The sequence below is a fragment of the Narcine bancroftii genome, chromosome 3, assembly GCF_036971445.1.
Source record: "Narcine bancroftii isolate sNarBan1 chromosome 3, sNarBan1.hap1, whole genome shotgun sequence".
NCBI classification, from domain to species: Eukaryota; Metazoa; Chordata; class Chondrichthyes; order Torpediniformes; family Narcinidae; genus Narcine; species Narcine bancroftii.
The window spans coordinates 54,493,366-54,521,209 of record NC_091471.1 but is presented as its reverse complement, the minus strand read 5'-3'; the positions used below and the strand labels follow the sequence as shown (position 1 = coordinate 54,521,209).

At 41.2% G+C, this 27,844-nt stretch overlaps 1 protein-coding gene across 3 annotated transcripts in view; it reads left to right on the top strand.

Moving 5' to 3' along the window:
• dnai1.2 (dynein, axonemal, intermediate chain 1, paralog 2) overlaps positions 1-27,844 on the top strand; it is a 238,483-nt gene that overhangs the window by 116,174 nt on the left and 94,465 nt on the right. For all 3 annotated transcript variants that reach the window (XM_069924099.1, XM_069924097.1, XM_069924098.1), the window contains one exon: positions 12,237-12,326. In XM_069924099.1, coding sequence (XP_069780200.1) covers positions 12,237-12,326 — 90 coding nt within the window. The remainder of the gene's footprint in view (positions 1-12,236; positions 12,327-27,844) is intronic.

The following is a 27,844-nucleotide window of genomic DNA, read 5'->3' as shown; positions in this document are numbered from 1 at the left end:
TCTTGGGTCTGACGGCGTGCTCGGTGTCCAAAAGCGGAGTGGAAAGTGTGAGCATTGACCAGCCTCTTGCTCTTTATGTCGTCCTGCAAGTCGTGAGCCCTCAAGAAGTCAACCCCCAACAGCGCTGTGCCCACCAAGGCCAACACGAACTTCCAGTGGAATTTTTCTTTGCCGATCTGGATCTGCGCCCTGCAGGTGCCATAGGTCTTGATGGTGGAACCATTGGCATCGTTGGACCGGGTGATCGGGTGCGAGTCTCCAGCACTGTAGGGGGTAGGATGCTCAACTCGGCCCCTGTGTCCACCAGGAAACGCCAGCTGGTGAATTTATCGGTGACATAAAGGAGGCTGTTCATGTGGCCAGCCATCGCAGCCATCAATGGCGGCTGGCCTGGTTGTTTCCCTGGAAGTTGCAGGGTTGGCGGCACTTATGGGTTTGCGCTCCCTAGCGCTGGTGATAAAAGCACCAGGTCGTATAGCTCTCTTCTGGCTTGTGCTTGGGGGCGGCTTGCAGTCAACTGGTTCCTGGTCTTGAAACTTAGTTGAGGGCTGCCTCATGCTCCCTCTTCATGCACCAGAGGGCATCCGCTCGGGCTGCGACTTTACGTGGGTCCGCGAAAACCTCGTCTGCTAGGAGCAGCTGGATATCCTCTGGAATATGTTTGTGGAAAATCTGGCTGAAGAGGAAACAAGGCTTATGATCCTCCGCTAGGGCCAGCATTTTGTCCATTAATGCTGATGGGCTGCAGTCCCCAAGCCCATCCAAGTGCAAGAGCCTGGAAGCTGTTGCTGGGAGGGTGAGGCCAAAAGTCTCCAGGAGCAAGTTCTTGAGGGCGGTATATTTACCCTCAGCCAGAGGATGAATGATGAGATTGTCCATGCTGGCTGCTGTGTCTTCCCTCAGCCAGAGGATGATGGATGAGGTTGTCCATGCTGGCTGCTGTGTTTTGATCCAGCGCATTCATGATGTGGTAAAACATCGTGGCGTCCACTGAGATGTTTCTAAGGTGGAATTGCACTTGCGCCTGCCCAAACCATGTCCGCAGGCTCTGGATCCAGAGGGGGAGAAGCTTGATTGCCGGGTGTTAACTTCAGCCGAATCCATGTCTTTGAGTCCAGAAAGGCATCTGGGCTCGTCAGGGTCACCACTGTGGTGCGCTGCGCAGCTAAAGAAAGCACAGCTACCATGTTGAGGTCGTTAATGACTGTTTATTTGAATTTGGCGTGCGACCCTTTAATCTAGTCCATAGAGCACATACATATAAAGTTAAACCGTCCCATTTTTGTTCAGATATGAATCCTTTATGTGACAAATGTAAAACAAATAATGCTTCTTTAGTTTATATGTTATGGACTTGTTTAAAATTGGAGCCTTGCCCTTTAATTGCTCTTTTTGGAATATCTCAAGAGGATGATAAAATGGAAAGATAATATCCCCCTACACATGCACAGTGACTAAACAATATTATGTCTTGCTTAAATCTAGAAAAAAATAGATATGCTATAAAGGATTGAAATATTAAATTCCAAAAGGCATGCGGCTCATTTATGGACTGCTATCATAATCAAGATTTAGTGGGGTTTAGGAATCTTGGTGCTGTGTTGTCCCCCTTCAAGAAGATGTTACTTGATTCAATCTTCTTAGTGGAAGGGATTTTAAATATTTTTTTGTTCCTTTTTTTGTTTTGTTTTGTTAATGTTATGTTTTATTTCATTATTAAGAATGTGCTCTGTATTTCTTAATTATAATATTTGTCATCATTTTTTAAAAATTTTGTAGCACATTGTATATTTTTCTGTTCAATTATTTATACTTTAAATAACAATAGAAATATTTTAAAAATGTTATTATTAATAGTTATTAATACAAAAATATTATTTTGAAGGTACCATTGATTTGGTGAATTTCTATGGCTGCTGGTCTAGGTCGCATTAATCTACCCCCACCCCACCCACCCTCATTTATACATCCGACAGACAAATCACTCATGTGTCATGAGTCATTTCTGCCTTTCCCAGATAACACAACAAAATTTTTGTCATTCATTCAATCTTTCTTTGTGTCACCCTATCACAAACATTGCTTCCATTTTCAAAATGAATTTTGAATTGATTTATTTGCTTTCATTTGTGTTTGTCAGAAAACATTTAAAGTTTGTATTTTTGCAATCACTCTTCAAATGCAAGTATATAATACATAAAATGTTAGGCTGTCAAATTTGTAAAAATATAACTTGTTTTTGGCTCTGAGGTTTTCTAACCCCTCCAAAACATTTTGAGCAATAATATCTCTGCTGTCAGTTATGGTGATGTGCAGCATAGAGACATTTTGAAGTTAATTAATTACCACATTATTTCTGTTTTAAAAAAAAATCACTCTCGAGAAAAGATAACAGCTGCATTGAAAATAACATTTGCTTTTGATTATAATTAACATTAAAAAACAACAAAATCCTTGGAATGTATTCAAGATTCCTTTATTGTCTTGTAATACAGTATGATTAACCAAACAAGCAGAATTCCGAATAGCTAAAAGATTTTTTGGGTGTCATATGATGTCACAATTTTCCAAAAAGTTGAAAAACAATTACCCACCTTGCTCAAATGGGGCTACAGGAAATCAATTTTACAAAGGAGACATTTGTCCACAGGTTACACATTGACGAAAGGGATAGCACTCATTATCTATTTATAAATTGTCATTTTTTTGTCACAAGTTATTGCAACTTTGTGATAAATTCTATTGTGGCATTCTCAGAATTTAAATTGAATACCGTGCTCTCTCCCTGCTCACCCACCCGAGCCACACTCATTTCCCGCTAGCCCGAACTGCGCTCTCTCCCCACTCGCCCTTGCCACTCCTTCTGTCAAATACCCTTTCAGTGGGGTTGCTAAAATTCTGCTGGAGGACAATCCCTGTGCAATCTCCTACCACTTACAAGTGAGGTGAGACCTCGGGCTCCCAGACAGGAGAGGGGACCTTGGCTCCGAGGCAGGATTAGTGTCAGTGGTGGGGAGGTGTTGCATATCAGCGGTTGCTTGAGGAGGTGTCGGGGATCTGCGACAGCCGATACAAGTATTCTCCTGATGCTACTGGGCTGCTTTAGAGAAAATACCCAAATATTTGAAAAATCTGGATAACTGAGATAGGTCCAATCCCAAGCATTTTGGATAATCGGAATGTACTGTAGTACAGAATGTAATATTATACAAAATTGCTATCTGCCTGTTGTAATGAAGGTACAGAGTTACCATTAGTGTTGTCCAGTGCCCTTTATAGTAAGAAAGAGAAGCCAAAGAGAGACCAGTCAGTCATTGAATGCCCGTGGATTCACCTACATCTCTCCCATAGACTCTGCAGTCACAAAGGCTCCTGCTCAATCCATCGGCAACCCTCTGATATAATCAGGGATCCTTTGGCGCCCGAGGCCCTTTGAGATCCCTCCTTACCCTCAGCATCCTCTCGAAGCCCATTTCTAAAATCAGATTATCATGAGCCAGTATCCAGCAGCTTGTATGGGTCCTTCGACCACAAATCGCCAGCAGTATAAGTGGATCCCTCAGCGTTGAGCCACTCACTAGTCCGCTTTCATAGTCACCATAGGGTTGTTTGCTCTGCTTCTCCTTCTCAACGGGGTGTGTGGGGGTGTTCTCACCATTCACCAGGTTGCTGCTTCCCAGAGTCTCAAGATTCAAGTTTCCTTTATTGTCATGTAATAAAGAAGGAAGCAGGAAACAGGAAGGGCTAATGAGAAGTATATGTTAACCAGGAAGTAGCTTAGGAGAGCTTGAAGGGGACATGAGAAGCCCTTGACCTGTAGGATTGATGAGAATCCCAAGGCGGTCTATGCATATGTGAAGAACAGAAGGATGAAGAGAATGAAGGTGGGGCCTCTAAAGGATAAGGGAGGCAACATGTATCTGGAGGTTAGGGAGGTCCTAAATGAATGCTTTGCATCATTATTCACAAAATAAAAGGACCTTGATCACGGTGAGGTCGAAATTGATCAGGCCTATATGCTAGATGGATAATGTGGAGACACTTTAAGATGATTAAATTGTACTAACAGTCGACCACAATAAGACAGAGAGTCATGATTAATAGGCTTTAATCACCTTAAAAATGTAAACACCGCTTGCATGTTACTGGCCAGTTTCCAAGGCAGGTACTGAGGGAGGGGTTTAGGCATGACAACATTTATGGGGATATCTGGGAGGGAGGAGACACAGGTTCAAGGGTGGGCCAGCCCATACAGCACATATATACATATACATGGTGGTAGCCCCACAAGGAAATGAATCTTCTTAAAAACATCAAGATTGATAAGTCCTTGGGGCCAGACATGAAATACCCCAGGCTACTGTGGAAAGTGAGAGAAGAGAAAGCTGGGGCAGTAGCTGTGATCTTTGAATTCTCTTTGACCACAGTGGAGGTGCTGAAGGATTGAAGAATGGTATTTTTCGTCCCCTTGTTAAAAAAAGTTAATGGAGAGAATCCTGGGAATTATTGACTGGTGAGTCTGATGTCAGTGGTATGAAAACTATTGGAGAGGATTCTTAAGGGAGAAATACAGTCTACTCAAGGATAGTCAGCTTGGCTTTATGAAAGGAAGGTCATGCCTCATGAGTCTAATTGAGTTTTTTGAAGAGTTAACAAAAGAAATTGATGAGGGTAGGATGGTAGATGTGGTCTACATGGATTTTAGCAAGTTTTTGACAAGGTTCCCCATGACAAACTCATCCAGAAAGTCATAAGGCATGGGATCAGTGGAAAATTAGCTGTATAGATTAAAAATTGGCTTGTAGGAAGGAAGCAGACAATAGTAGTAGAAAGAAAATATTGTGCCTGGAGGTCGGTGACTATTGGAGCACTGCAGCTATCTGTTCTGGGACCCCTGCTCTTTGTGATTTTTATAAATTACCTGAATGAAGAGGCAGATGGATGGGTCAGTAAGTTTGCAGATGACACAAAGGTTGGAGGAGTTGTGAATGGAGATAAAGGTTGTTGAAGGTTACAAGATGATATGGAAAGGATGCAGAGTTGGGCAGAAATGTGACAAATGGATTTCAATCTGGATAAGTGTAAGGTGATGCATTTTGGAAGGACTAACCAGAAGGCTGAGTACAGGGTAAATGATCAGTTTCTTTAGAGTGTGGATGAACAGAGGGACCTTGGGGTGCAAATCCATACATCCCTCAAGGTTGCCGCACAGGTTGATAGGATAGTTAAGAAGGACTATGGGATGATTGGATTCATTAATGGGGGATTGAATTCAGGAGTGGAGAGGTCATGTTATAACTCTATAAATCTTTGGTAAGACCACACTTAGAGTATTGCATTCAGTTCTGGTCACCTAATTATAGGAAGGATGTGGAAGCTATGGAGAGGGTGCAGAAGAGATTTACCAGGATGTTGCTTGGATTGGGAAACCAGTCTTATGAGGGAAGGTTAGCAGAGCTGAGATTTTTCACTTTGGAGCATAAAGGGATGAGAGGAGACTTGATCAAGGTTTACAAGATTATAAGAGGCATAGATAGGATGGACAGCCAGCACCTTCTTCCTTGGGCAGGAATAGATGTTCTCACCAGAGTACAAAGTTATGGGAGGGCAGTTTAGGGGAGATATCGGGCTACATTTTTTTTTACACAGAGAATTGTGGGTGCCTGCAATGCCTTGCTGGGAGATAAAACATTGGGGTTATTTAAGATAAAAGAAAAATAAAGGGTTATGGGATAGGGAGGGTTTTGTCCTTATTTTTATGGAAGGGATATATGGGTCAGCACAACATCGAGGGCTGAAGGGCCTGTACTGTGCCGTATTGTTCTATGTTATAATATTACACAGAATTTACCTTTGTCAGCTATAAAGCAGTCAGATTCGCCATTGGCAGAAATTGCCTGAAGTGCCTCATACCATCTGAGAAAGAGAGGCAAAAGAGAGTCCACTCAAAATGACCAATTGTCTGTGGATTTGCATCCAGCACTTCCGCAACCCCACCCCCAGCTAAACAAAGTCCTGTCCAAACCATCAGTAACCCGAGCTCCAGATCTGAACCTCTGACATGATCAGGAAGCCCTCAGCACCTTCTCTGGTATGCCTTCTATCAGACTCAAGGCAGTCTCTAGCTGTCCACCACCTGGTGTGAATCCCTTGACTGCAGTTGCCAGCAGCCCGCAGCCTGCATGGGTTCCTCGAATCAAGACAACAGCCTGTATGTTCTTCAGCTTCAGAACCCTTCACTGGCCCACCACCATGGTCACCATCCTGTGGGTCGACTCCTCCTCTGCTTCTCCTTCTCAAATGGGGATAGTTCTCCCCATTTTCTGGTTCCCTGCGCCAGTCCTCTGCTTTCCTTCAGAGATCTCCTTGGGTCCACGTCAGTGGTGGTGCTGCTGTACCCGTGGCTCCATCTTTCTGCAAATAATATTACAAAAAATTGTATGTTATGAGAATAGATGGTACTGAATATAATCTGCTGGAGAAACTCAGTGGGTTGAGCAGCATCAGTGGAATAAAATAAATGATTGACTTTTTGGTCCAGAACCGTTCATCATCTGAGAATGAAGCCAGTTAAAAAGGTGAGAGGAGTAGGGCAGGAGATCATATGGTACCGGTGAACCAGGGAGCGGTGAAAAATGACAGATAAAGGCAGAGGATTGGAAGATGCCGGACAAATAGAAAGAAAGCTGAGGAACGGGTGATTAGATGACACAGGCTGGATTCTGATATGCTGATAATGGTGGCAGTGGAGAGTGGAGAAAGAGAGTAGAAGAATCCATTAGGGAGATGGTGTTGAAAGGGAATGGAAGCAAAGAGGACGAGATGAGGATGGGTAGACAATAGAGTTGGTTGGAAAGGGAATAAAAAAGCAGGAGGAGGAAGAGAAGATGAAAGGGGGAAGAGCGGATATTGTACAGAAGATTGAGGAGAAAGTGGAATGACCTGAAATTTGAAAATTCTTTGTTCATATTGTTGGGCTGTAGACTTCCAAGTGAAATATGAAGTGTTGTTTCTCTGGTTTACATGCTGTCAATCTGGCATGAGCATACCCAGGACAGACAGGTCGGTGTGGGAATAGTGCTATGGATTTGACATTGACTTGTCTCATGTAACTAGCAATGAAATCCAAATCAAGAAAATGTAGGCAAATATTTTAAGGGCATAATATAAAATTAGCAAGAATTTTCTTGTTTATTGATGGATCAAAGATTCATCAAAGGTTATCATATTTGAGAAATCTAAAAGCTATTATTTAAAGATATGCTCAATAAAAAAAGCACAAATGTGGTATGATTTTTTTCAGAAAATGAATTTTTTTTTCCAAAGAAGCTTTTGTAGAAAAAAATGTCATAAAAGAAATATTGGTTGATGGACAATTGAGTAAAGAGTTTTCAAAATTATTTTAATGTTAAATTCACATTTGTTTTTTTTTAATTTTTAATTTTTCACACCATAAATCACATTAGCCATGATATACACTTTTTCACACATATACAGTGACTTTTTCTCCCCCCCCTCCCTCCTCCCAAGCCACCCCCCCACCCCCCCCTCTCATCCATTTTAGGTATACAATCTAGGTTGCATTAAGCCAGTCAGACAATGTTGTCATTCAACAAAATACACCAGAAATTCTACTGAGTCCATTCTTTTCTTTCCTTCTCCTTCCATCAACTTAGGTAATGTTTGTTCCCGGTAGGTTTTCGCTATTGTATTTAATGTAAGGCTCCCATACTTGTTCGAATATTTCCATATTATTTCTTAAACTATATGTTATTTTTTCTAATGGAATACATTTATTCATTTCTATATACCATTGTTGTATTTTCAAATTATCTTCCAATTTCCAGGTTGACATAATACATTTTTTTGCTACGGCTAGGGCTATCTTAACAAATCTTTTTTGTGCATCCTCCAAATCAATTCCAAATTCTTTGTTTTTTATGTTACTTAGGAGAAAGATCTCTGGATTCTTTGGTATATTGTTTTCTGTTATTTTATTTAATATCTGATTGAGATCATCCCAAAATTTTTCTACTCTCTCACATGTCCAGATTGCATGAATTGTTGTTCCCATTTCTTTTTTACATCGAAAACATCTATCAGATACTGTTGGGTCCCATTTATTTAACTTTTGCGGTGTAATGTATAGTCTGTGTAACCAATTATATTGTATCATACGTAGCCTCGTATTTATTGTATTTCTCATCGTTCCAGAACATAATTTCTCCCATGTTTCCTTTTTTATCTTTATATTTAAATCTTGTTCCCATTTTTGTTTAGTTTTACCATTTGTTTCCTCATTCTCCTTTTCTTGCAGTTTAATATACATATTTGTTATAAATCTTTTGATTAACATTGTATCTGTAATCACATATTCAAGGTTACTTCCCTCTGGTAAACTCAAATTGCTTCCTAATTTATCTTTCAAGTAGGATCTCAGTTGGTAATATGCCAGCGCTGTATCTCCAGTTATATTGTACTTATCTCTCATTTGTTCAAAGGATAAGAATCTACTTCCTGAAAAACAATTTTCTATTCTTTTAATCCCTTTTTTTTCCCATTTTCTAAAGGAAAGGTTGTCTATTGTAAAAGGGAGTAGCTTATTTTGCGTCAATATTAGTTTTGGTAATTGATAATTTGTTTTATTTCTTTCTACATGAATCTTCTTCCAAATATTGAGGAGATGATGTAATACTGGAGAAGTTCTATGTTGTACCAATTTTTCATCCCATTTATATAATATGTGTTCAGGTATCTTTTCCCCTATTTTATCTAATTCTAATCTCGTCCAGTCTGGTTTTTCCCTTGTTTGATCTTAATTGTGCGGCTCTATAATAATTTTTGAAGTTTGGCAATTGTAAGCCTCCTTGTTTATACCATTCTGTTAATTTATCTAGTGCTATCCTCGGTTTCCCCCCCTCCATAAAAATTTCCTTATTATTTTCTTTAGCTCTTTGAAGAATTTTTCTGTCAGTTGTATTGGCAATGCCTGAAATAAGTATAGTATCCTTGGAAAAATGTTCATTTTAATACAGTTTATCCTTCCTATCAGTGTTAGTGGTAGATCTTTCCAATGCTCTAAATCGTCCTGTAATTTTTTCATTAGTGGATTGTAATTGAGTTTATATAATTGGCCCAGATTTTTGTTTATTTGTACACCTAGGTATCTTATTGCCTGCATTTGCCATCTGAATGGAGATTCCTTCTTAAATTTTGAGAAATCTGCATTATTCATAGGCATTGCTTCATTTTTATTTACGTTTATCTTGTAACCCAACACTTCTCCATATTCCTTCAATTTCTTATATAATTCTTTTATTGATAGTTCTGGTTCTGTTAAGTACACTATAACATCATCCGCAAATAGACTGATTTTATATTCCCTGTCTTTTATTTTTATTCCTTTTATATTATTATCTATTCTTATCAATTCTGCTAGTGGTTCTATAGCTAGCGCAAACAATAACGGTGATAGTGGGCATCCCTGCCGCGTTGACCTGCTTAAGTTAAATTGCTTTGATACATGTCCATTTACTGTCACTTTCGCTAACGGTCCCTTATATAATGCTTTAATCCAATTAATATACTTCTCCGGTAAACTGAATTTTTGCAATACTTTGAACAAATAATTCCATTCTACTCTGTCAAAGGCCTTCTCTGCGTCTAAAGCAACTGCTACTGTAGGTGCTTTATTTCCTTCTACTGCATGAATTAAGTTAATAAATTTACAAATATTGTCTGTTGTGCGTCTTTTTTTGATAAATCCAATTTGGTCTAAATTTACCATTTTCGGTACCTGTTCTGCTAATCTGTTTGCTAATAGTTTAGCTATTATCTTATAATCTGTGTTTAGCAAAGATATTGGTCTATATGACGCTGGTGATAGTGGATCTTTCCCTTGTTTTAGTATTACTGTAATTATTGCTGTTTTACATGAATCTGGTAAGTTTTGTGTCTCATCAATCTGGTTGATTACATCCAGGAGGGGCGGTATTAATAAGTCTTTAAATGTTTTGTAGAATTCTATTGGAAATCCATCCTCTCCTGGTGTCTTATTATTTGGTAATTTTTTTATTATCTCTTGTATTTCTACTGTTCCAAATGGTAAATTCACATTTGTTTTTAATGTTCACGAATAATGCTTGCATGCCTGCAATATCATTTCAAATTATGCTGATTAAACAGTAGGGAGGTGGAAACAACAGACAATGTCTTGGTGACCAAAATAAAGTACTCTGACAACTATATACAGCAATTCCAGAATTTCTAATAAACATAGTGTAGAGGGAGCCCCATGTGAACAACAGAATTGCGCGCAGCTACAGCAGTTTAGCAAGCGCATTAACAGAGTGCATCACCTCCAACGATGTCCCAGTCCTCCATCTACAAGCCAGGCACCTGCCATTAGGAAAAGCGCACGAATAAGAGACCGCACTTTTTATGGCACCCGACACCCGAGGCTGGAAAGTGACGTCACTACTGCATCCCAGAAGGCTCAGTGTGAAACGCGCAGAGGGAACTATAAAAGCTGTGGTTAAGCACAATAAAGGTAGATTCATGACTATACTGTCTCCAGTGTCATTTATTGCCACTTGCGTATGGTAGTGCCGTCAGATAGGCCACTATAATAGCTAACATAATAAATGCTGAGGACTGCTATAAAGATATATGGGAAAAAATTAGGGAAGACTAATGGATTTAATATAAATACATTTAAAACAATACATATTGCAACAGGAAGCAGTGGCTTATAAAAGAATGTCAAGATGATTCATTGAAAATTAACAATCTGTTATCAAAAATAAAAAAACCTATTCATATAACGAACCCATTGATGAACCATCAATTGTAGAGAAACCAATAGTCTTTTATTCACTTTAAAACACAAGCACATCCATACTATTCGGTTATCCTGCACTGAGCTTCAGGGGGTTGTGGAACAGTCATCTGTGGGGAGGGGCCACAGCTATAACCAGCCAATAGTTGTGCCTAACCAGATAATTATACATAACAATAGTTTACCACACCTTTATTATAAAATTATAAAGGTAAGCCAAAGGAATTCACATCCAGAAAAAGGAGCAAAGTTCTAAAGGCAAAGGTGACAAACTAATTTGTGCTTATTAATATTGCACTAACAGTAAATAAATGAATTTATCACCAGTAACTTACTTTTAGTTAGAGCTGGTTGAGTGTAATATTGGCTCAGTAGCTGAAGAATATAAATTATTTTGATGTAAAGGACCAATGATTACTTTAACTGAGCATGTAAGGAAGAATTCTAATGCACTTCCATTAACAAACGTGTTCATCAGCCACAGTAGTTTGCCAAGGGTGCTTGCTGCAAGTCTAAGACCTTAATATCTGAGGTTTCCCAAACGTCAATCTACTACTGGTTCTGAATCTTCAGTGGTGAAGTCCTGAAGGCCTTGAAATGCAAAAGTCTGCAGACACTGTGATTGTAGTAAAAGCACAGAAATGCTGGAAGAACTCAGCAGGTCTCGTAATGTCCGTTTGACATAAAAATATATAACTGATGTTTCATGCCTGAGCAAGGCTCAGGCTCATACTTTTGGTTATATATCTTTACCTCTGATGGATCCTGCAAGACCTGCTGAGACCTTCCAGCATTTCAATTTTTTGATTAGGTCCTGCAGGGCAGCAGCCTAATTATCATAAATTGAATTATTATCATTTGGGTTGGGGGCAGGATTTGTATGTGTGGTATTTGTATATTCTCCTTGTGACAGAGTGGGTTTCCCCTGGTTGCTCTGGTTTACTTCCAAATCCCAAAGACAAGCAGGTTGCTTATTTAAGTGGCCACTTCAAGAGTGCAAGTCAGTGTGAGAATCTGGGAATATGGGAGAATGAACTGGATTTCTACAAATTAGTGCTTGAAATTTAGCTCAGAGTTTGTGAACCAAAAGATCTGTATCTCTTGATCACTTTATAACAACACTTCACATGTCTTTCTGAAATCAAAAGTGATGAACCTAATTAGAAAATAATCTCTGATAATTTATCCCTCAGGTTGACTTTCTTCTTTATTTAGCTTTGAATATTAGCTGACAACAGAACAGTTTCACTGGAAGACTCTTTCAAGTAATGCATAAGTAAAACAAAAAGAATGTTGTGCACAAAAATTGTCTTGATTGAACACAAAATCTTTTGCATGTATTTTTTTTTGTTTTAGTCTGCTTTGGAATGTGAACAAGCTTTGTATTTATTTTTTGCAGGTGAAGTGGCAAAAAGATGACCTCGACAACAAAATTAACTTCTGTTCTATCTCATCAGATGGACGTTTTGTTTCTTGGGCATTAATTAAGGTACTTATCTTCTTGAAAATTTATTTGGTAGCTTTTGCAAATATTGTCCTTAATTCTTTGATAGAAAATCTGATTGCCCTCCAGAATGACACTTTTCCCCCCCTTTATTTGTCACTGTGCTCCACAGTTTTTGTAATCAAACAAGTCACATCTAATGGAACTTAGATTTTATTCAATGTTATTTGTATACATTTTGGTTTGACCATGTATGCTTATGCATAGTCCCATTATTTCAGGGCAGCATTAATGTTTGAACATTTGGCTTCGCAGGTGTTTGTACTCGGTTATGTTTAATTTCTTCATTGGTACATGTATAAGAGAGCTAGGCTTGCTTCTAAACTTTTGATCACCTTGGAGTCTGTAGTTGCCATTTTTCAACACGAGGACCAGAGTTGTGCCAATGAAAGTCAAAGGAGTCATTATGAGGCTGAAAAACAAGAATAAGGCAATAGTAGACATTGCCCAAGCCTTAGGATTATCAAAATAAACAGTTTGGAACATCATTAAGAAGGATGGGCTTACTGATTAGCTCAGTAATTGCAAAGGGACAGATATTCCAAGGAAGATCTCCACTGCTGATGACAGAAGAATTCTCATCGTGATGAAGAAATGTATGTCCAACAGATCAGAAAGACTCTTCTGGAGACAGTAAATAGTCAATCGACATATACCACAAGCCATCAAACTCACTCAACTACCTTGACTACACTTCCTCACACCATCCACTGCAAGGATTCCATCCCCATATCTCAATTTCTCTATCTTTGCTGCATCCGTTCCCAAGATGAGGTCTTCCATTCCAGATCTTCCGAAATACCTGCCTTCTTCCACAAACTTTGCTTCCCCTCCACCACAATCAACTCAGCCCTCACCCACATCTCCTCCATTTCCTAATCATCTGCCCTGGACCCCTCTGCCCCCAGATGCAACAAACATAGAATCCCCTCATCCTCATCTACCACCCCATCAGCCTCTGTACCCAACACATCATCCACTGGAATTTCCAGCACTTACTACAGATTCAGAGCATCAGACACATTTTTCCTTTTCCTCCACTTTTGGCCTTCCATAGGGACTGGTCTCTCCGTGATTTCCTTGAGCACTCATCCCTCCCCACCTATTGTATCCCCCCCAGCACCTTTCGCTGTGGCTGCAGGAGGTGCAACACTTGTGCCCACACCTCGTCCCTCATCATGGTCCACAGGCCTTTCAAGTGAAGCAACATGTATATCCACAGGACTGATTTACTGCATCCAGTGATCCCTTATTGGCCTTCTCTACATCAAAGAGACCAGTTGCAGGTTGGGAGATTGCTTCGCTCAGCACCTCTATTCCGTCCGCCACAGCAGAGATCTCCCAGTAGCCAACTATTGCAATTCTGAGTCACACTCCCACACTCACATGTCTGCCCATAGCCTTATGTACTGTCCCACCCTGACCACCCACAGATTGGAGGAACAACACCTTATTTTCTGTCTGGCATTCTCCAGCCAGATGGCATTAACATTGACTTTTCTGCTTTCTGCTAAACTTGCTCACTTTTCTTTCCAGTTCACCCTTCTCTTCCCCCTCTTCCCAATCAGCCATCCCTCCTCCCACTGATTGCTGCTGTCCCCTCCCTCCCTTCTCCACCTATCATCTCCTGCCTTTGTCACCCGCTCCCCCTGTATCTCTTTGTTTGGACGCCTGCCAACATTCTCTTTTACCTTGATGAAAGGCTCAAGCCTGAAACGTTGGTTAAGTATTTTTACCTTTGCTACATAAAGGACACTGTTTAACTTTCTGAGCTTCTCCAGCATTTTGTGTTTTTACTTTTTTTTTCTCATCATTAGGCAGGCGTTGATAAGTCAATGATTACTGTACACAGAGGCAAATTGAGGAAAAAAGTGTCTTTGTCCCAAACATTATGGAGGGCTGTATATCATGTTTAAGAGCCCAGGCAAACATTAGTCATAGTTAAGACAGGATTATTAAAGCTCTATGTAACTCAGACATTTCAGTGAAGAACTATCATTTATTCAAATTCAATATAAAAAAATATATCAATATTTTATTCTAAAAATGATATGGATGAAGTTAAGAGATTTTTTTTAGATTTTGAACAGCTTATATAAGAGTAAGTGGAGAAAAATAATTTCCTCCAGCAAATTAATAACTAAATCAAGGAATCAAATTCAGTCATGTCCATTAGGGTGGCAAGACTTGTTTTAATTCAGAAATATGTTCAGATCCTGAATGGATCAGCTGGAAGCTGATTTCATTTTAAAAGAATTGTACAAATATTTGTGGATGAAGAAACCATGAGAACAAATGACAGGATTGTGGAGATATGAACCTGGATGGGCACAACAGGGCCTTTAATCTCCTTTGGTTTTGCGAGTTTCCATGATTCTATGATAATGTAGCAGAAAAAGAAAGTTAACATGATTATTTTTTATTTGCAACAGAATTAAACAGATGATTGCTCAATTTTATTTTCCTATAAAATGAATTATTTTGCAAGCTTATTACGAATGCGTGAAATCCAGATGAAAGTTCATTGATTGCATCTTGAACATTATATATTTCTACTATGACAGGAAACTTAAGATAGCACTCAAAATGTTTAAAATATTTTATCAATGTGGATCCACTGAGAAGAGAGATGAGTTATAACTTTCGGAGTGGAGGATTACATAAACCTTTATTAATAATGTGCTATCAAATTTATTATTTGGATTATATGAAGTTTTATATTATTATTGATGGTTTACTTATTTTGTTTAAGTACTGCAGTGAAATGTTCTATGTTCTATTAGTATGGTGATTTTTCAGCATTTTCATTAATAACTTTGAAGTGTATGGTGTAACCAGATGTTTTAATTTAAGAAAATATAACAATTAATTTGATGAAGGAAGCACATTTCTGTAGCAACCATATTGTTAACTTAAATATAAAACAAAATAAACTGATTTTCCTGTTTACTATTGAGGAAACAGCTTACTTGGATGAAAGTGTCTCAACTAGTTTCTTTGTTAGGCCTGTGGTACACTGTACTTCAAATCATAAGGATTTTAACGTCACAATACATGAAGAAAAATAGTTTGGGTAGGAAAACAACTTTGAACTTAGTCTGTAAATGTATCCAGTGGAAAGTATCCAGTGTAAATGTATCCAGTGGAAAGTATCCAGTGTAAATGTATCCAGTGGAAAGTATTCAGTGGAAAGTATCCAGTGGAAATTTATCCAGTGGAAAGTATCCAGTGTAAATGTATCCAGTGTAAATGTATCCAGTTGAACGTATCCAGTGTACATGTATCCAGTGGAAAGTATTAAGTGTAAATGTATCCAGTGGAAAGTATTAAGTGTAAATGTATCCAGTGGAAAGTATCCAGTGTAAATGTATCCAGTGTAAATGTATCCAGTGGAAAGTATTCTATGATCAATTTTCATTAGCAGCCTCTTTTCATTTAGAGCACACATGTCAAACTCAGGCCCGCGGGACAAATTTGGCCCGTGATATAATTATATTTGGCCCGCAAGATCATATCAAATATGTATTAGAGCTGGGCCGCTGCGCCAGTATAGCGCATGCACAGCTAATACTACAAATCCCAGAATGCTTTGCAAATGCGTTGGCGCCGGCCCGTCAGCCCGCTAATCGCTCCCACCTCCTCTCTTTACTTTCATTAGCATCTGCGACCTGTCACCCAACTCACACGTAATAAACCCCTTACGAAAAATGGCCAAACGAAAGACAGAAAACAGGACCTTTCAAGACAGGTGGGAGGCAAACTCTGACCCCAGAGTTTGATGAACTTGCATCTAAGAAGAGATGCCAAGTATCTGGTTTAGACCCAGGTGCATCAGAGTAAATCACAGTGTAGCAAGCTAAGCTTGGATTAATATTTTCTTTGGTTAACTTTGGACTCTTCATAGTTGAAAGATTGGATTTTCATTGAAGCAAGTTGTTATTTTTTGACTTGTTGGCTTGTGAAAAAAAATACATTTAAAAGGAGCTTAAAGGCTATAGAGAAATATTATTGATTGAAAATTTTATTTCTCATTTGTTAATGCTTCTTCTGGAAAGAGTTTAACCAAAACTATTATTAAACATTTATTTTAATAAGAAAAAGTTTAACATTACATATGTTGAAAGAAGAGAAAACATGCAGATGTTGTTGAAAATTTTCAATAAATATTTAGTTTGGCCCACGACTTAGTCCAAGTTTTTAATTTTGGCCCTCTGTGAATTTGAGTTTGACACCCCTGGTTTAGACATTGAAATATAATGCTAGATTAGCCAGAAATCAAAAGTATAATCAGAATCAGGTTTATTTTTATGGACATGTGACACAAAATTTGTTGTTTTGTGGCAGCAGTATTGTGCATTACAAGTGCAAAATTGCAATAAATTATGGTTCTGTCAGTACAATGTTTAAAAATAAATCATTAGTATTAAAAAAATAGGTATTTTCGATAGGTTTATTGTCTATTCAGAAAACTGATAGTGAGGGGAAGAAGTTGTTCTGGTAATATTGCGTGTGCATCTTTAGGCTCCTGTACCTCCTTCATGATCATAGCAATGAGTCAAGGGCATGGCCTGGATAGTGACGGTCCTTGATGATAGAGGCTGCATTCTTGAGTCACCATCTCTTAAAGATGTCCTTAATGGAGTGAAGACTAATGTCTGAGCTTTCAACCCTTTGTCACCTTTTCCTGTCCTGTGAATTAGCACCTCCATACCAGACAGTGATGCAAACAGTTAGAATGCTCTCCATGGTACACTTTTAGAAATTTGCAAGTCTTTGGTGACATACTAAATCTCCTCAAGCTCTTTACAAAATATAGCTGCTAGTGAGTCTTCTTCATTATTGCATTAACATGATAGGTCCAGGATAGATTTTCAGAAATGCTAACACCCAGGTATATGGATTTCTTTATCCTCTCCACTGCTGACTCCTCAATGAGGACTGGTTTATGCTCTCCTGATTTCTCTTTCCTGAAGTTCACAATCAAATCCTTAATTTTGCTAATGTGGAGTGCAAGGTTGTTGTGATACCACTCAATTAGCTGACCTATCTCACTCTTGTATGATTCCTCATTGCTGTCTGCAATTCTGCTGACAACAGTGGTGTCTTTGGCAAATCTGAAGACAGCATTTGAATTGTACGTAGCCACACAGTCATGGGTGTAGAGCAAGTAGAGCAGCGAGTTAAGCACCCATTTTTTGAGATGCAACTGTGTTGATTGTCAGAGAGGAGGAGAAGTTGCTTCCAATTCCTATTGATTGTGGTCTTTGTTTCAGGAAGTCAAGGATCCAGTTGCAGAAAGAGGTGCAGAGGCCCATGCTTTGAAGTTTGCTGACCAGTATTGAGGGGATGATGGTGTGTATTGCCTGATGTATGTATTGCAGTTGTGCACGTGATCCTACTCACGGTGTCGAAGGCTTTGGTGAGGTCAGGGCTGAGTGGAGAGCCAGTCAGATTAATGTGAAACGATTATGGCTGTAGGCAAATTGAAGTGGGGCCAGGTCTTAGGTGCAGATTAATTTTGTCCATAACCAATCTTGTATCCCAATGTATCCCAACTCCCAAAACAAGAACCTGATTTCATTTACATAGTTGCTAACTGACAAGTTTATTGCGTTAAATTTTATACCAGCCCTATTACAATAATGAACAAAGTGCTCTGACTCATCATTAGTGTAAACAAAAAATAGCATCGAGCTCATAGTAATGACATTGGTAAAGAAATTAATTATGTGGGTAAACAAATAAACTCTCTAGTCAACTGTCTCAATTTCATTTTGACAGAACATTTAGTGTTCAGTTATTCAAGTTTTAAGAATGGCATTGCATTATTGATAGAGGGCAGAAGGTCATCATGCATTTGGTGGAGCTTTTCAATTAAACTCATTGTTTACTTATTCCTTTCAGTTATAGACCTGTAATTATGTTTCCAGTATGTATCTAATTCATGTTTGCATTTTGCTATTGGATCTACTTCCTTTTGGGCAGTGCATTCCAGATCACAACACAAAACAAATTTCTTCATATCTGGTTCTCTTGCCTTAAGATTGCCTTCTCTTTACCAGCATTCAGTAATAGAACTGAATATGAGGAGGTGACCACATTCTTCTTTCCTTCTTTGGCTTGGCTTCGCGGATGAAGATTCATCGAGGGGTAATGTCCACGTCAGCTGCAGGCTCGTTTGTGGCTGACAAGTCCGATGCGGGACAGGCAGACACGGTTGCAGTGGTTGCAAGGGAAAATTGGTGGGTTGGGGTTGGGTGTTGGGTTTTTCCTCCTTTGTCTGTTGTCAGTGAGGTGGGCTCTGCGGTCTTCTTCAAAGGATGTTGCTGCCCGCCGAACTCTGAGGCGCCAAGATGCACGGTTTGAGGCGATATCAGCCCACTGGCGGTAGTCAATGTGGCAGGCACCAAGAGATTTCTTTAGGCAGACCTTGTACCTCTTCTTTGGTGCACCTCTGTCTCAGTGGCCAGTGGAGAACTCGCCATATAACACGATCTTGGGACGGCGATGGTCCTCCATTCTGGAGACGTGACCTACCCAGCGCAGTTGGATCTTCAGCAGCGTGGATTCGATGCTGTCGGCCTCTGCCATCTCGAGTACTTCGATGTTGGAGATGAAGTCGCTCCAATGAATGTTGAGGATGGAGCGGAGACAACGCTGGTGGAAGCATTCTAGGAGCCGTAGGTGATGCTGGTAGAGGACCCATGATTCGGAGCCAAACAGGAGTGTGGGTATGACAACGGCTCTGTTTACGCTAATCTTTGTGAGGTTTTTCAGTTGGATGTTTTTCCAGACTCTTTTGTGTAGTCTTCCAAAGGCGCTATTTGCCTTGGCGAGTCTGTTGTCTATCTCGTTGTCGATCCTTGCATCCGATGAAATGGTGCAGCCGAGATAGGTAAACTGGTTGACCGTTTTGAGTTTTGTGTGCCCGATGGAGATGTGGGGGGGCTGGTAGTCATGGTGGGGAGCTGGCTGATGGAGAACCTCAGTTTTCTTCAGGCTGACTTCCAGGCCAGACATTTTGGCAGTTTCCGCAAAACAGGACGTCAAGCGCTGAAGAGCTGGCTCTGAGTGGGCAACTAAAGCGGCATCGTCTGCAAAGAGTAGTTCACGGACAGGTTGCTCTTATGTCTTGGTGTGAGCTTGCAGGCCTCTCAGATTGAAGAGACTGCCATCCATGCGGTACCGGGTGTAAACAGCATCTTCATTGTTGAGGTCTTTCATGGCTTGTTTCAGTATCATGCTGAAGAAGATTGAAAAGAGGGTTGGTGCGAGAACGCAGCCTTGCTTCACGCCATTGTTAATGGAGAAGGGTTCAGAGAGCTCATTGCTGTATCTGACCCGACCTTGTTGGTTTTCGTGCAGTTGGATAACCATGTTGAGGAACTTTGGGAGGCATCCGAGGCACTCTAGTATTTGCCAAAGCCCTTTCCTACTCACGATGTCGAAGGCTTTGGTGAGGTCAACAAAGGTGATGCAGAGTCCTTTGTTTTGTTCTCTGCACTTTTCTTGGAGCTGTCTGAGGGCAAAGACCATGTCAGTAGTTCCTCTGTTTGCGCAAAAGCCACACTGTGATTCTGGGAGAACATTTTCAGCGACACTAGGTATTATTCTATTTAGGAGAATCCTAGCGAAGATTTTGCCTGCAATGGAGAGCAGCGTGATTCCCCTGTAGTTTGAGCAGTCTGATTTCTCGCCTTTGTTTTTGTACAGGGCGATGATGATGGCATCACGAAGGTCCTGAGGCAGCTTTCCTTGGTCCCAGCAGAGCTTGAAAAACTCATGCCGTTTGGCATGCAGAGTTTTGCCGCCAGCCTTCCAGACCTCTGGGGGGGATTCCATCCATACCTGCTGCTTTGCCACTTTTCAGTTGTTCTCTAAATATAGACTGTATAACAGCCCATTTGGTCCATCAAGTCCGTATCAGTTCTAAGCAAGAGCAATCTAGCTAGTCTCATTTCCCACTCTGTCTCTAAAGCCTCACAATTATTTTTGTTCAATTACTTGCGCATAGATTTGAACAGTGATGCAACAAATAGACCAATTGTTTCACTTGTCCAGTGACCCAGGTTCAATCCTGACCTATGGTGCTGTCGGTGGTCTTGATGTGACCAATATGTTTCCTCCAGATGCTCCAGTTCCCTCCCACATTGCAAGTTAATTGAGCACTGTAAATTGTCCATACTGTGCAAGTGAGCAGTTAAGTCTGAGAAGCCGATAAGAATGTTGGGAAAATAAAAGGAATTAGTGTAAAATGAGAATTTAAATTTAAATTTAGACATAGAGCACGGTAATAGGTCATTTCAGCCCACAAGTCAGTGATACCCAATTAACCAACACCCCTGGTATGGTGGGAGGAAACCAGAGCCCCAAGGGAAAACGCACACTGACATGGGAAGAATGTACAAACACCTTACAGGTAGTGAAGGATTCGAAGCCAAGTCCCGATGGCTGGTGCTGTGAAAGCATTGTGCTAACCACTATGTCAACCGTGCTGCACCAACTTGATGATTGGTACAGACTCAATGAGTCAAAGAGTCTATTTCTGTGCTATATGACATACCCGACTGTCCTGGGTAAAGTTGTACCTCTCACTTTGTTCGTTTTAGATTGGTCACGGTGTTCGAGCTACCAAAAGAAAATAGACACCCACACCGAGAGCATTTCAGTTTATACAAATGTTTATTACAAATTCAAAAGCTGATTTCAAACTACAATATGCAAGCCCTTCCCAATTATACTTATCAACGCCTGGACTGGTCCCAACTGCCGAAGTGAGGCAATGACTGCACACTTGTAGTAGGTTGTCAGGGCGCTGGTAGCAGTTTCTCCACCTCCCCTGACCGGGACGTTAGCTGGACTCTAGAAGTTCTTCTTCTTGCTGAGAGACGTTTCCACCCCTCAGAGAGTCTCCCACTTCAGCAGTGGGACTATGGCTTATATTACCCAAAAACTGGTTACCCAAGCACCTATTCCCAGCACAGCAAGAAAGATAAGCGAGCAAGCTAGCATGCTAGGCTTCTATCGAACAACATAATTTTCAGCTTATCACTTTGAATACAATGGTTTATTTTGCATCAGGCTAGGCCTCTGACAGTCTGTGACCAAAACAAGCAGGAAGATTAAATGTTCTTGGTTCACAGATGTCCTTTCGTCAGATAACTGCATCTCTGGCCCCTCAGTGGAATTTAGCTTATGTCTGCTGATTCTAAAAAACAAGCAAGTTCTCAGCCTTGCAGAAGCAAAGACTGCAAAAGTAAAAAACACTGTTTAAAACTTCCATTACATTCCACCCCTTGGTCACAGGCTGTCAGACACGAGACTTAACAAGCATAAGAGTACAAAAAGAGCGTAAAAGAGAAATCAAAACTACAATAATCACAAAAACAAGCAAAATGCTAACAACCAACATAGCACAGTGTGGCCCAATCCACAAACAAAATATAGGAACCGAGACTGGCAATAACATATCTATATAAGCTGCACTTGAGGCGGGTGACCGAGGACTTCCTTGATGTAATGCATCGGGCTGTGTCCCCCACGGGCAATTCCCTCGGAACGTCCTCGACATTACAAATCCAGTTGCTGGCACCAAAGCAGCTGTTAATCCAGATCCTCCGTCTTGTGCTCCCGATCTTTAGATTAGCGTCATTAGCCAGGACCCAGTTCATTATTCGAAGTGAAGGTTGCAATTGAACATCTGCATCGCCTGTCATTCTTTCCATCTCCAGCAAGGCCCAGTAACAAGCCAGTAACTGTTGTTCAAAAGCAGAATAACGAGTGGCAGCCTCGGGCATGGTACGTGACCAGAATCCCAGTGGGACTCGGCGGCCCTCTTGTTTCTGCCAGAGGCTCCAGGAGGCTACATCATCAGTAAGTTCATTGGGGGATGCGGGGAGCAATGGGAAGGGCCTGAAGAATAGCCTGCTTGGCGGACTGGAATGCCCTTTCCTGATCGTCACCCCATACAAAGTCTGTTTTCTTTTGGGTAACCTTATATAGAGGACATAAAAGCGTGGAATATGGTGTCACTAATATCCCAATAACCCCAGGAAACGCTGGGTCTCTTTTTGTTAGTAGGAGTGGCCAAGTCTGCGATTTTATTGCGAACTTTATTGCGAACCAACTGTTCTCCAGCATGCCACTGAATTCCAAGGAAAATAACCGTCTGGGATGGGCCCTGTACCGTGGCGGGGTTAATGGCCCACCCTCTTTGCATCAGCGTATCTTGGACACTCTCCAAACCTTCCTGTACCATCTCTTCCGTGGCCCCTTGAATCATCACATCATCAATATAATGGTGAATTGAGAGAGAAGGCGATACTGGCACCATCTCCAAATCATGGGCAATTAGGCTGTGGGAGAGTGTACATAGCCCTGAGGGAGGCGGGTGAAGGAATACTGGCGGCCCCTCCAGGTAAAGGCGAACTGATCCTGTGAGACCTCATCTATAAGAATACTGAAGAAGGCGTTAGCAAGATCAATGACAGCATACCATGTTCCTGAGTTCCCAGTAGCAATGTTTTCAATAAGGGTAACAATGTCTGGAACTGCCGAAGCAAGTGGTGGGCATGTTTGTTCAAAAAACGATAGTCAACTGTCATTCTCCAGGAGCCATCTGGCTTCTGGACCGGCCAAACAGGGCTATTAAAGGGCGACTTTGCGGGCCTCACTACCCCTTCTTCTTGCAAAGCATCGATGGTAGCAGTAATCTCTTCCTGCCCCCCAGGGAGGCGATGTTGTGGAATGCATACTGGTTTCGGTGGGGGGGGGGTGGTGGAGGCACCATCACAGGATCCCACTTAGCCCGACCCACCACTAGTCTTTTTGTAATAGTCCGAATTCCAAATGCAAATCCCCCTTGGCTAGTATTAAGGGCCGTACTGGCCAACATATTAATACCCAGGACACCAACTCTCTTTTGAATTTTATAAATTAATCTGCCAATAATGCTACCACTGACCACAACCAATTCCTGTGTAAATAAATTTTTCTTCATATCACATTTGGAAAACCTTATTCTTGCACATGTTTAATGCCAGCAAGCAAAGACAAATTTCTCCTCTTAATTTTCCATTGCTATTTTATCAAACAATTACAAATATTGAGGTCAGAGTCATCAGAGTTGTTGTGTATGCACTCACACAATTACGACTCAGAGACGTGATGCTTTCTTATCCTTTACTTCTATTAGACTAATCTGGCTACTAACACACAGGATTATATACATGGAAGGGTGACATCATGACATGGGCACCATGATGTCCAGCAGAGGGCAGGCTTATACCCACACTCCTTCTCCACCCCCCCAACCCGTGCAGTAAATGCTGACTGGGCCCCTTCGATCAAATAAGATTACATTCGGCCCAGGACTACAAGTGAGAATTATAATACATCTCATGAGTAATTATAATTATAAAAGGGAAAGTATTTAATAATAATCAGGGCACATAGTCCTTAAAGCATTCAGGTGGTCCTTTTTCTTTTTTGGACTGCCTTGGCGTGATTTGCTGTGCTGGTCTTTGCTCGGGACACCTAGATAGTTGGGACGGGGGTGACTGCCTATCTTCGCTGCCCTCCTGGCTGCGTGTCTCAGTTACTGGACTCCTCACTGGACTGCTCGGCTCTGCAACCGACTCTCTTTCCCCCCCCCACTCAGCCTGAGGGGTTGGTTGGTCAGGGCAGGCCACGGCAGGCCTGGTTCCACCTCCTCCAGCTCATGAGGCAGTTCATGGACCTTAGTGTCAGTCAATGCTCGAAGTTGGTCATTGTATTGCTTCCACAATCTGTCCCCCACTAGAAGAGAGTATGAGCAGGGGCTCAATTTTTGTATAATTACTCATACCACCCTTGGGACTTTATGTTGTCTATAATCTTGTACCAGAATTCTCTCACCCACTTTCAGTGTTCTAGGTGAGGTCTGTGGTGATGCTGTTTTTTGCAATCGGAGACCCAGATCCGGATGAACTGTGGATGACCTGATCCGCAGCTTGTGGCTAAACATTAGTTCTGCTGGGGTGCGCTTTGTGGTAGAATGTCTCTGTATCCAAATAGGAAATCTGCGATTTTGTGTGTCCAGGAGACATTTAGAAGTTTCATGGTTTTCATTGGTTTTTTTGAATGTTTGTACAAAACATTCTGCCTCCCCATTAGTAGTTGGGTGATAGGGCGCGAACAAAATATGTCTGATATTGTGGCCGCGCATAAATTTTTAAAAATCTTCTGATGTAAATTGAGGCCCATTGCCTATAATTAATTCATGAAGCAATCCGTAAGTGGCAAAGATAGCTCATAGGAAGTCAATCATGGGATCTGCTTTGGTGTTTTTCAGCTGAAACTACTGGCCATTTGGAGTGTGTGTCCACAGCTATTAGGAAAGTCTCACCCATGAATGGCCCAGTGAAATCTATATGAATCCGATGCCAGGGTTTGAATGTCAATTTCCATGGGTTAGCTTCGGCAGGATTTTTGGCTGCATTCTCTTACTGTTGTTTCAATGTTTCTGTCCATGGGGGGCCACCAGACATGCATCCGGGCCAGTGCCTTTATTCGTACCATTTCGGATGGTTGTGGTGTAGTTCTGATGACATGGTAGTTTGACATTTTGCTGGAATAATTGTATGGGTACCCCATAGTAAACATCCTTCTTCAACTGATAGTTCATGGTGGTGTGTATAGCAAGGTTTTAGATCTTCTGGGATGACTTCAGATTCGGACTGCCCATTAAAGGTGAAGTATAGGATCTTGCTTAATGATGCCTCTTTTCAGGTTTCCTTTGCGATCATCTGGGCTGTAATGGGGAGTTGTTGAAGTTGTCCTTGGTTGACGGCAGCTGCCTCTGCTGTCCATTTCTTCTCATTGTTCTGTCTCGGGTAGCGGCACGCATGATAAAGCATCTGCTTGGCTGTTGAGTGTTCCTGGTTTATGTTTTATATGCTGCTAGTAGCATGGTCCATCTTTGAATTCTGGCCACAGCTAATACTCGTATAACTTTTTGTGGCCCCAGGATTAAACTAAGAGGCTTGTCTGTGATCAGGGTGATTTTTTTTTCGTAAAGATTTTGGTGGAATTTTTTTTTCCACCAAATATTATTGCCAATCCTTCTTTTTCCAGTTGGGCATAATTGTGTTTACTTCTTTACTGAAGTCGTATTATTTGTTGACGTTAGTATTCCTTTAGTTAATCGACTGTGTTTTTAGTTTCTGTGTTCCAATACCATGTTTGATCTTTCTTGAGTAATTGGTTCAGTGGGCTGCACAGTGTAGACATATTAGGGATATGTTTCCAGTAGTTCTAGGAAGGACTGTAATTCTGATTTGTTGGTTGGTTACAGGGCCTTGCGAACAGCTTCTGTTCCCTCGTTGTCGATTGTAAACCCAAAGTATACTACTGAGGGACGCATGAAGACACATTTGTCCTTTTTTAATCGTATAACAGGTATACTACCTGTTGTAGTCTGGTTAAAACCTTTTCAAAGTTTTGTAAGTGTTCACTGTCGCTTCGGCCCGTGATGATGACATCATCTAGATAACATCCAACGGAGAGTCCATGTAGTAATTTGTCCAATGTTGCTTGAAGAATCACAGGTGTTGCTGAAACTCCGTGAGGCCCGCGTGTAGGAGAATAGTCCCAGATGGAGATTGATTGTCACATATTCCCTTGATTTTTTTTGTCCATTTCTATCTGTTGATATGCTTGTGACAAATCTAGTTTTGTGAATTTTTGCCCTCCGTTTAGTGTTTGGAACAATTCTTTTGCCTTGGGTATTGGGTGTTCAGGTATGTAAGTGATGGGTTGATGGTAATTTTGTAATTGCTCCAAATGCAAATTTCACCATTTACTTTTCATATGTGGGTATGATTGGCGCTGCCCAATCGCTGTATTGTATTGGTTCATAGAAACATAGAAGATAGGAGCAGGAGTAGGTCATTCGACCCTTCGAGTCTGCTCCGCCATTCAACGAGATCATGGCTGATCTTAAAGTTCAGTACCCCGTCCCCGCCTTCTCTCCGTAACCTTTAATACCCTTATACTGAAGAAATATATCTAATTCCCTCTTAAATATATTTAATGAATCTGCCTCTACTGCCCTCTGTGGCAATGAATTCCACAGATTCACCACCCTCTGGGTATAGAAATTCCTCCTCATCTCGGTCCTAAATGGTTTGCCTCTTAAACTCAAACCGTGGCCCCGGGTTCTGGATTTTCCCATCATTGGAAACATCCCATCTGCATCCATTCTGTCCAGTCCTGCCAGAATTTTATAGGTCTCTATGAGATCCCCTCTCAATCTTCTAAACTCCAGCGAGTACAATCCCAATTTGCACAATCTTTCCTCATAAGTCATTCCTGCCATTCCAGGTATCAGGTGAATCGCCTCTGCACTCCCTCCATTGCAAGATAAGGTGACCAAAACTGCATACAATACTCCAGGTATGGTCTCACCAAGGCCCTGTAAGTTGCAGTAAGGTATCCTTGTTCCTATACTCAAACCCTCTTGATATGAAGGCCAACATACCATTTGCCTTTTTAACCGCCTGCTGTACCTGCATGCTCGCCTTCAGAGACTGATGTACAAGTACCCCTAGGTCTCTCTGCACTTCCCCATCTCTTAATCTATTGCCATTCAAATAGTAATCTGCCCTCCGGTTTGTACTACCAAAGTGGATAACCTCACATTTATCCACATTGTAGTGCATTTGCCATGTATCTGCCCAGTCCCTTAATTTACCCAAATCACACTGGAGCTTCCTGACCCCCTCTTCCGTGCACACAACCCCTCCTAGCTTAGTGTCATCTGCAAATTTGGAGATATTACATCCAATCCCCTCATCCAGATCATTAATGTAAATTGTAAACAGCTGGGGTCCCAGTACAGATCCCTGTGGCACCCCACTGGTCACCGCCTGCCACTCAGAAAACGAGCCATTTATCCCAACTCTCTGTCTTCTACCTGCCAGCCAGTTCTCAATCCACATCAATACTTTGCCCCCAATCCCATGAGCCTTGATTTTGGAAGCCAGTCGTTTATGCGGGACCTTATCGAAGGCCTTTTGGAAGTCCAGGTACACCACATCCACTGGCTCTCCCCCATCTATTTTACCTGTCACTATCTCAAAGAATTCCAATAGATTTGTCAAGCATGATTTACCTTTTGTAAATCCATGTTGACTCCGTCCGATCCCTTCTCTGCTAGTCATATGCTCCGCTATTACATCCTTAATAATGGATTCCATCATTTTGCCCACTACTGATGTAAGGCTCACTGGCCGATAATTCCCCGCTTTTTCTCTACCCCCCTTTTTAAATAGTGGGGTAACATTAGCTACCCTCCAATCCATGGGTACTGATCCTGAGTCTATCGAGTTCTGGAAAATAATTCTTAAAGCATCTGCTATCTGAATGGCCACTTCCTTGAGTACCCTAGGATGTAGATTATCAGGCCCTTGGGATTTATCTGCCTTCAATCCCATCAATTTCCCCAAGACCATGTCCTTAGAGAT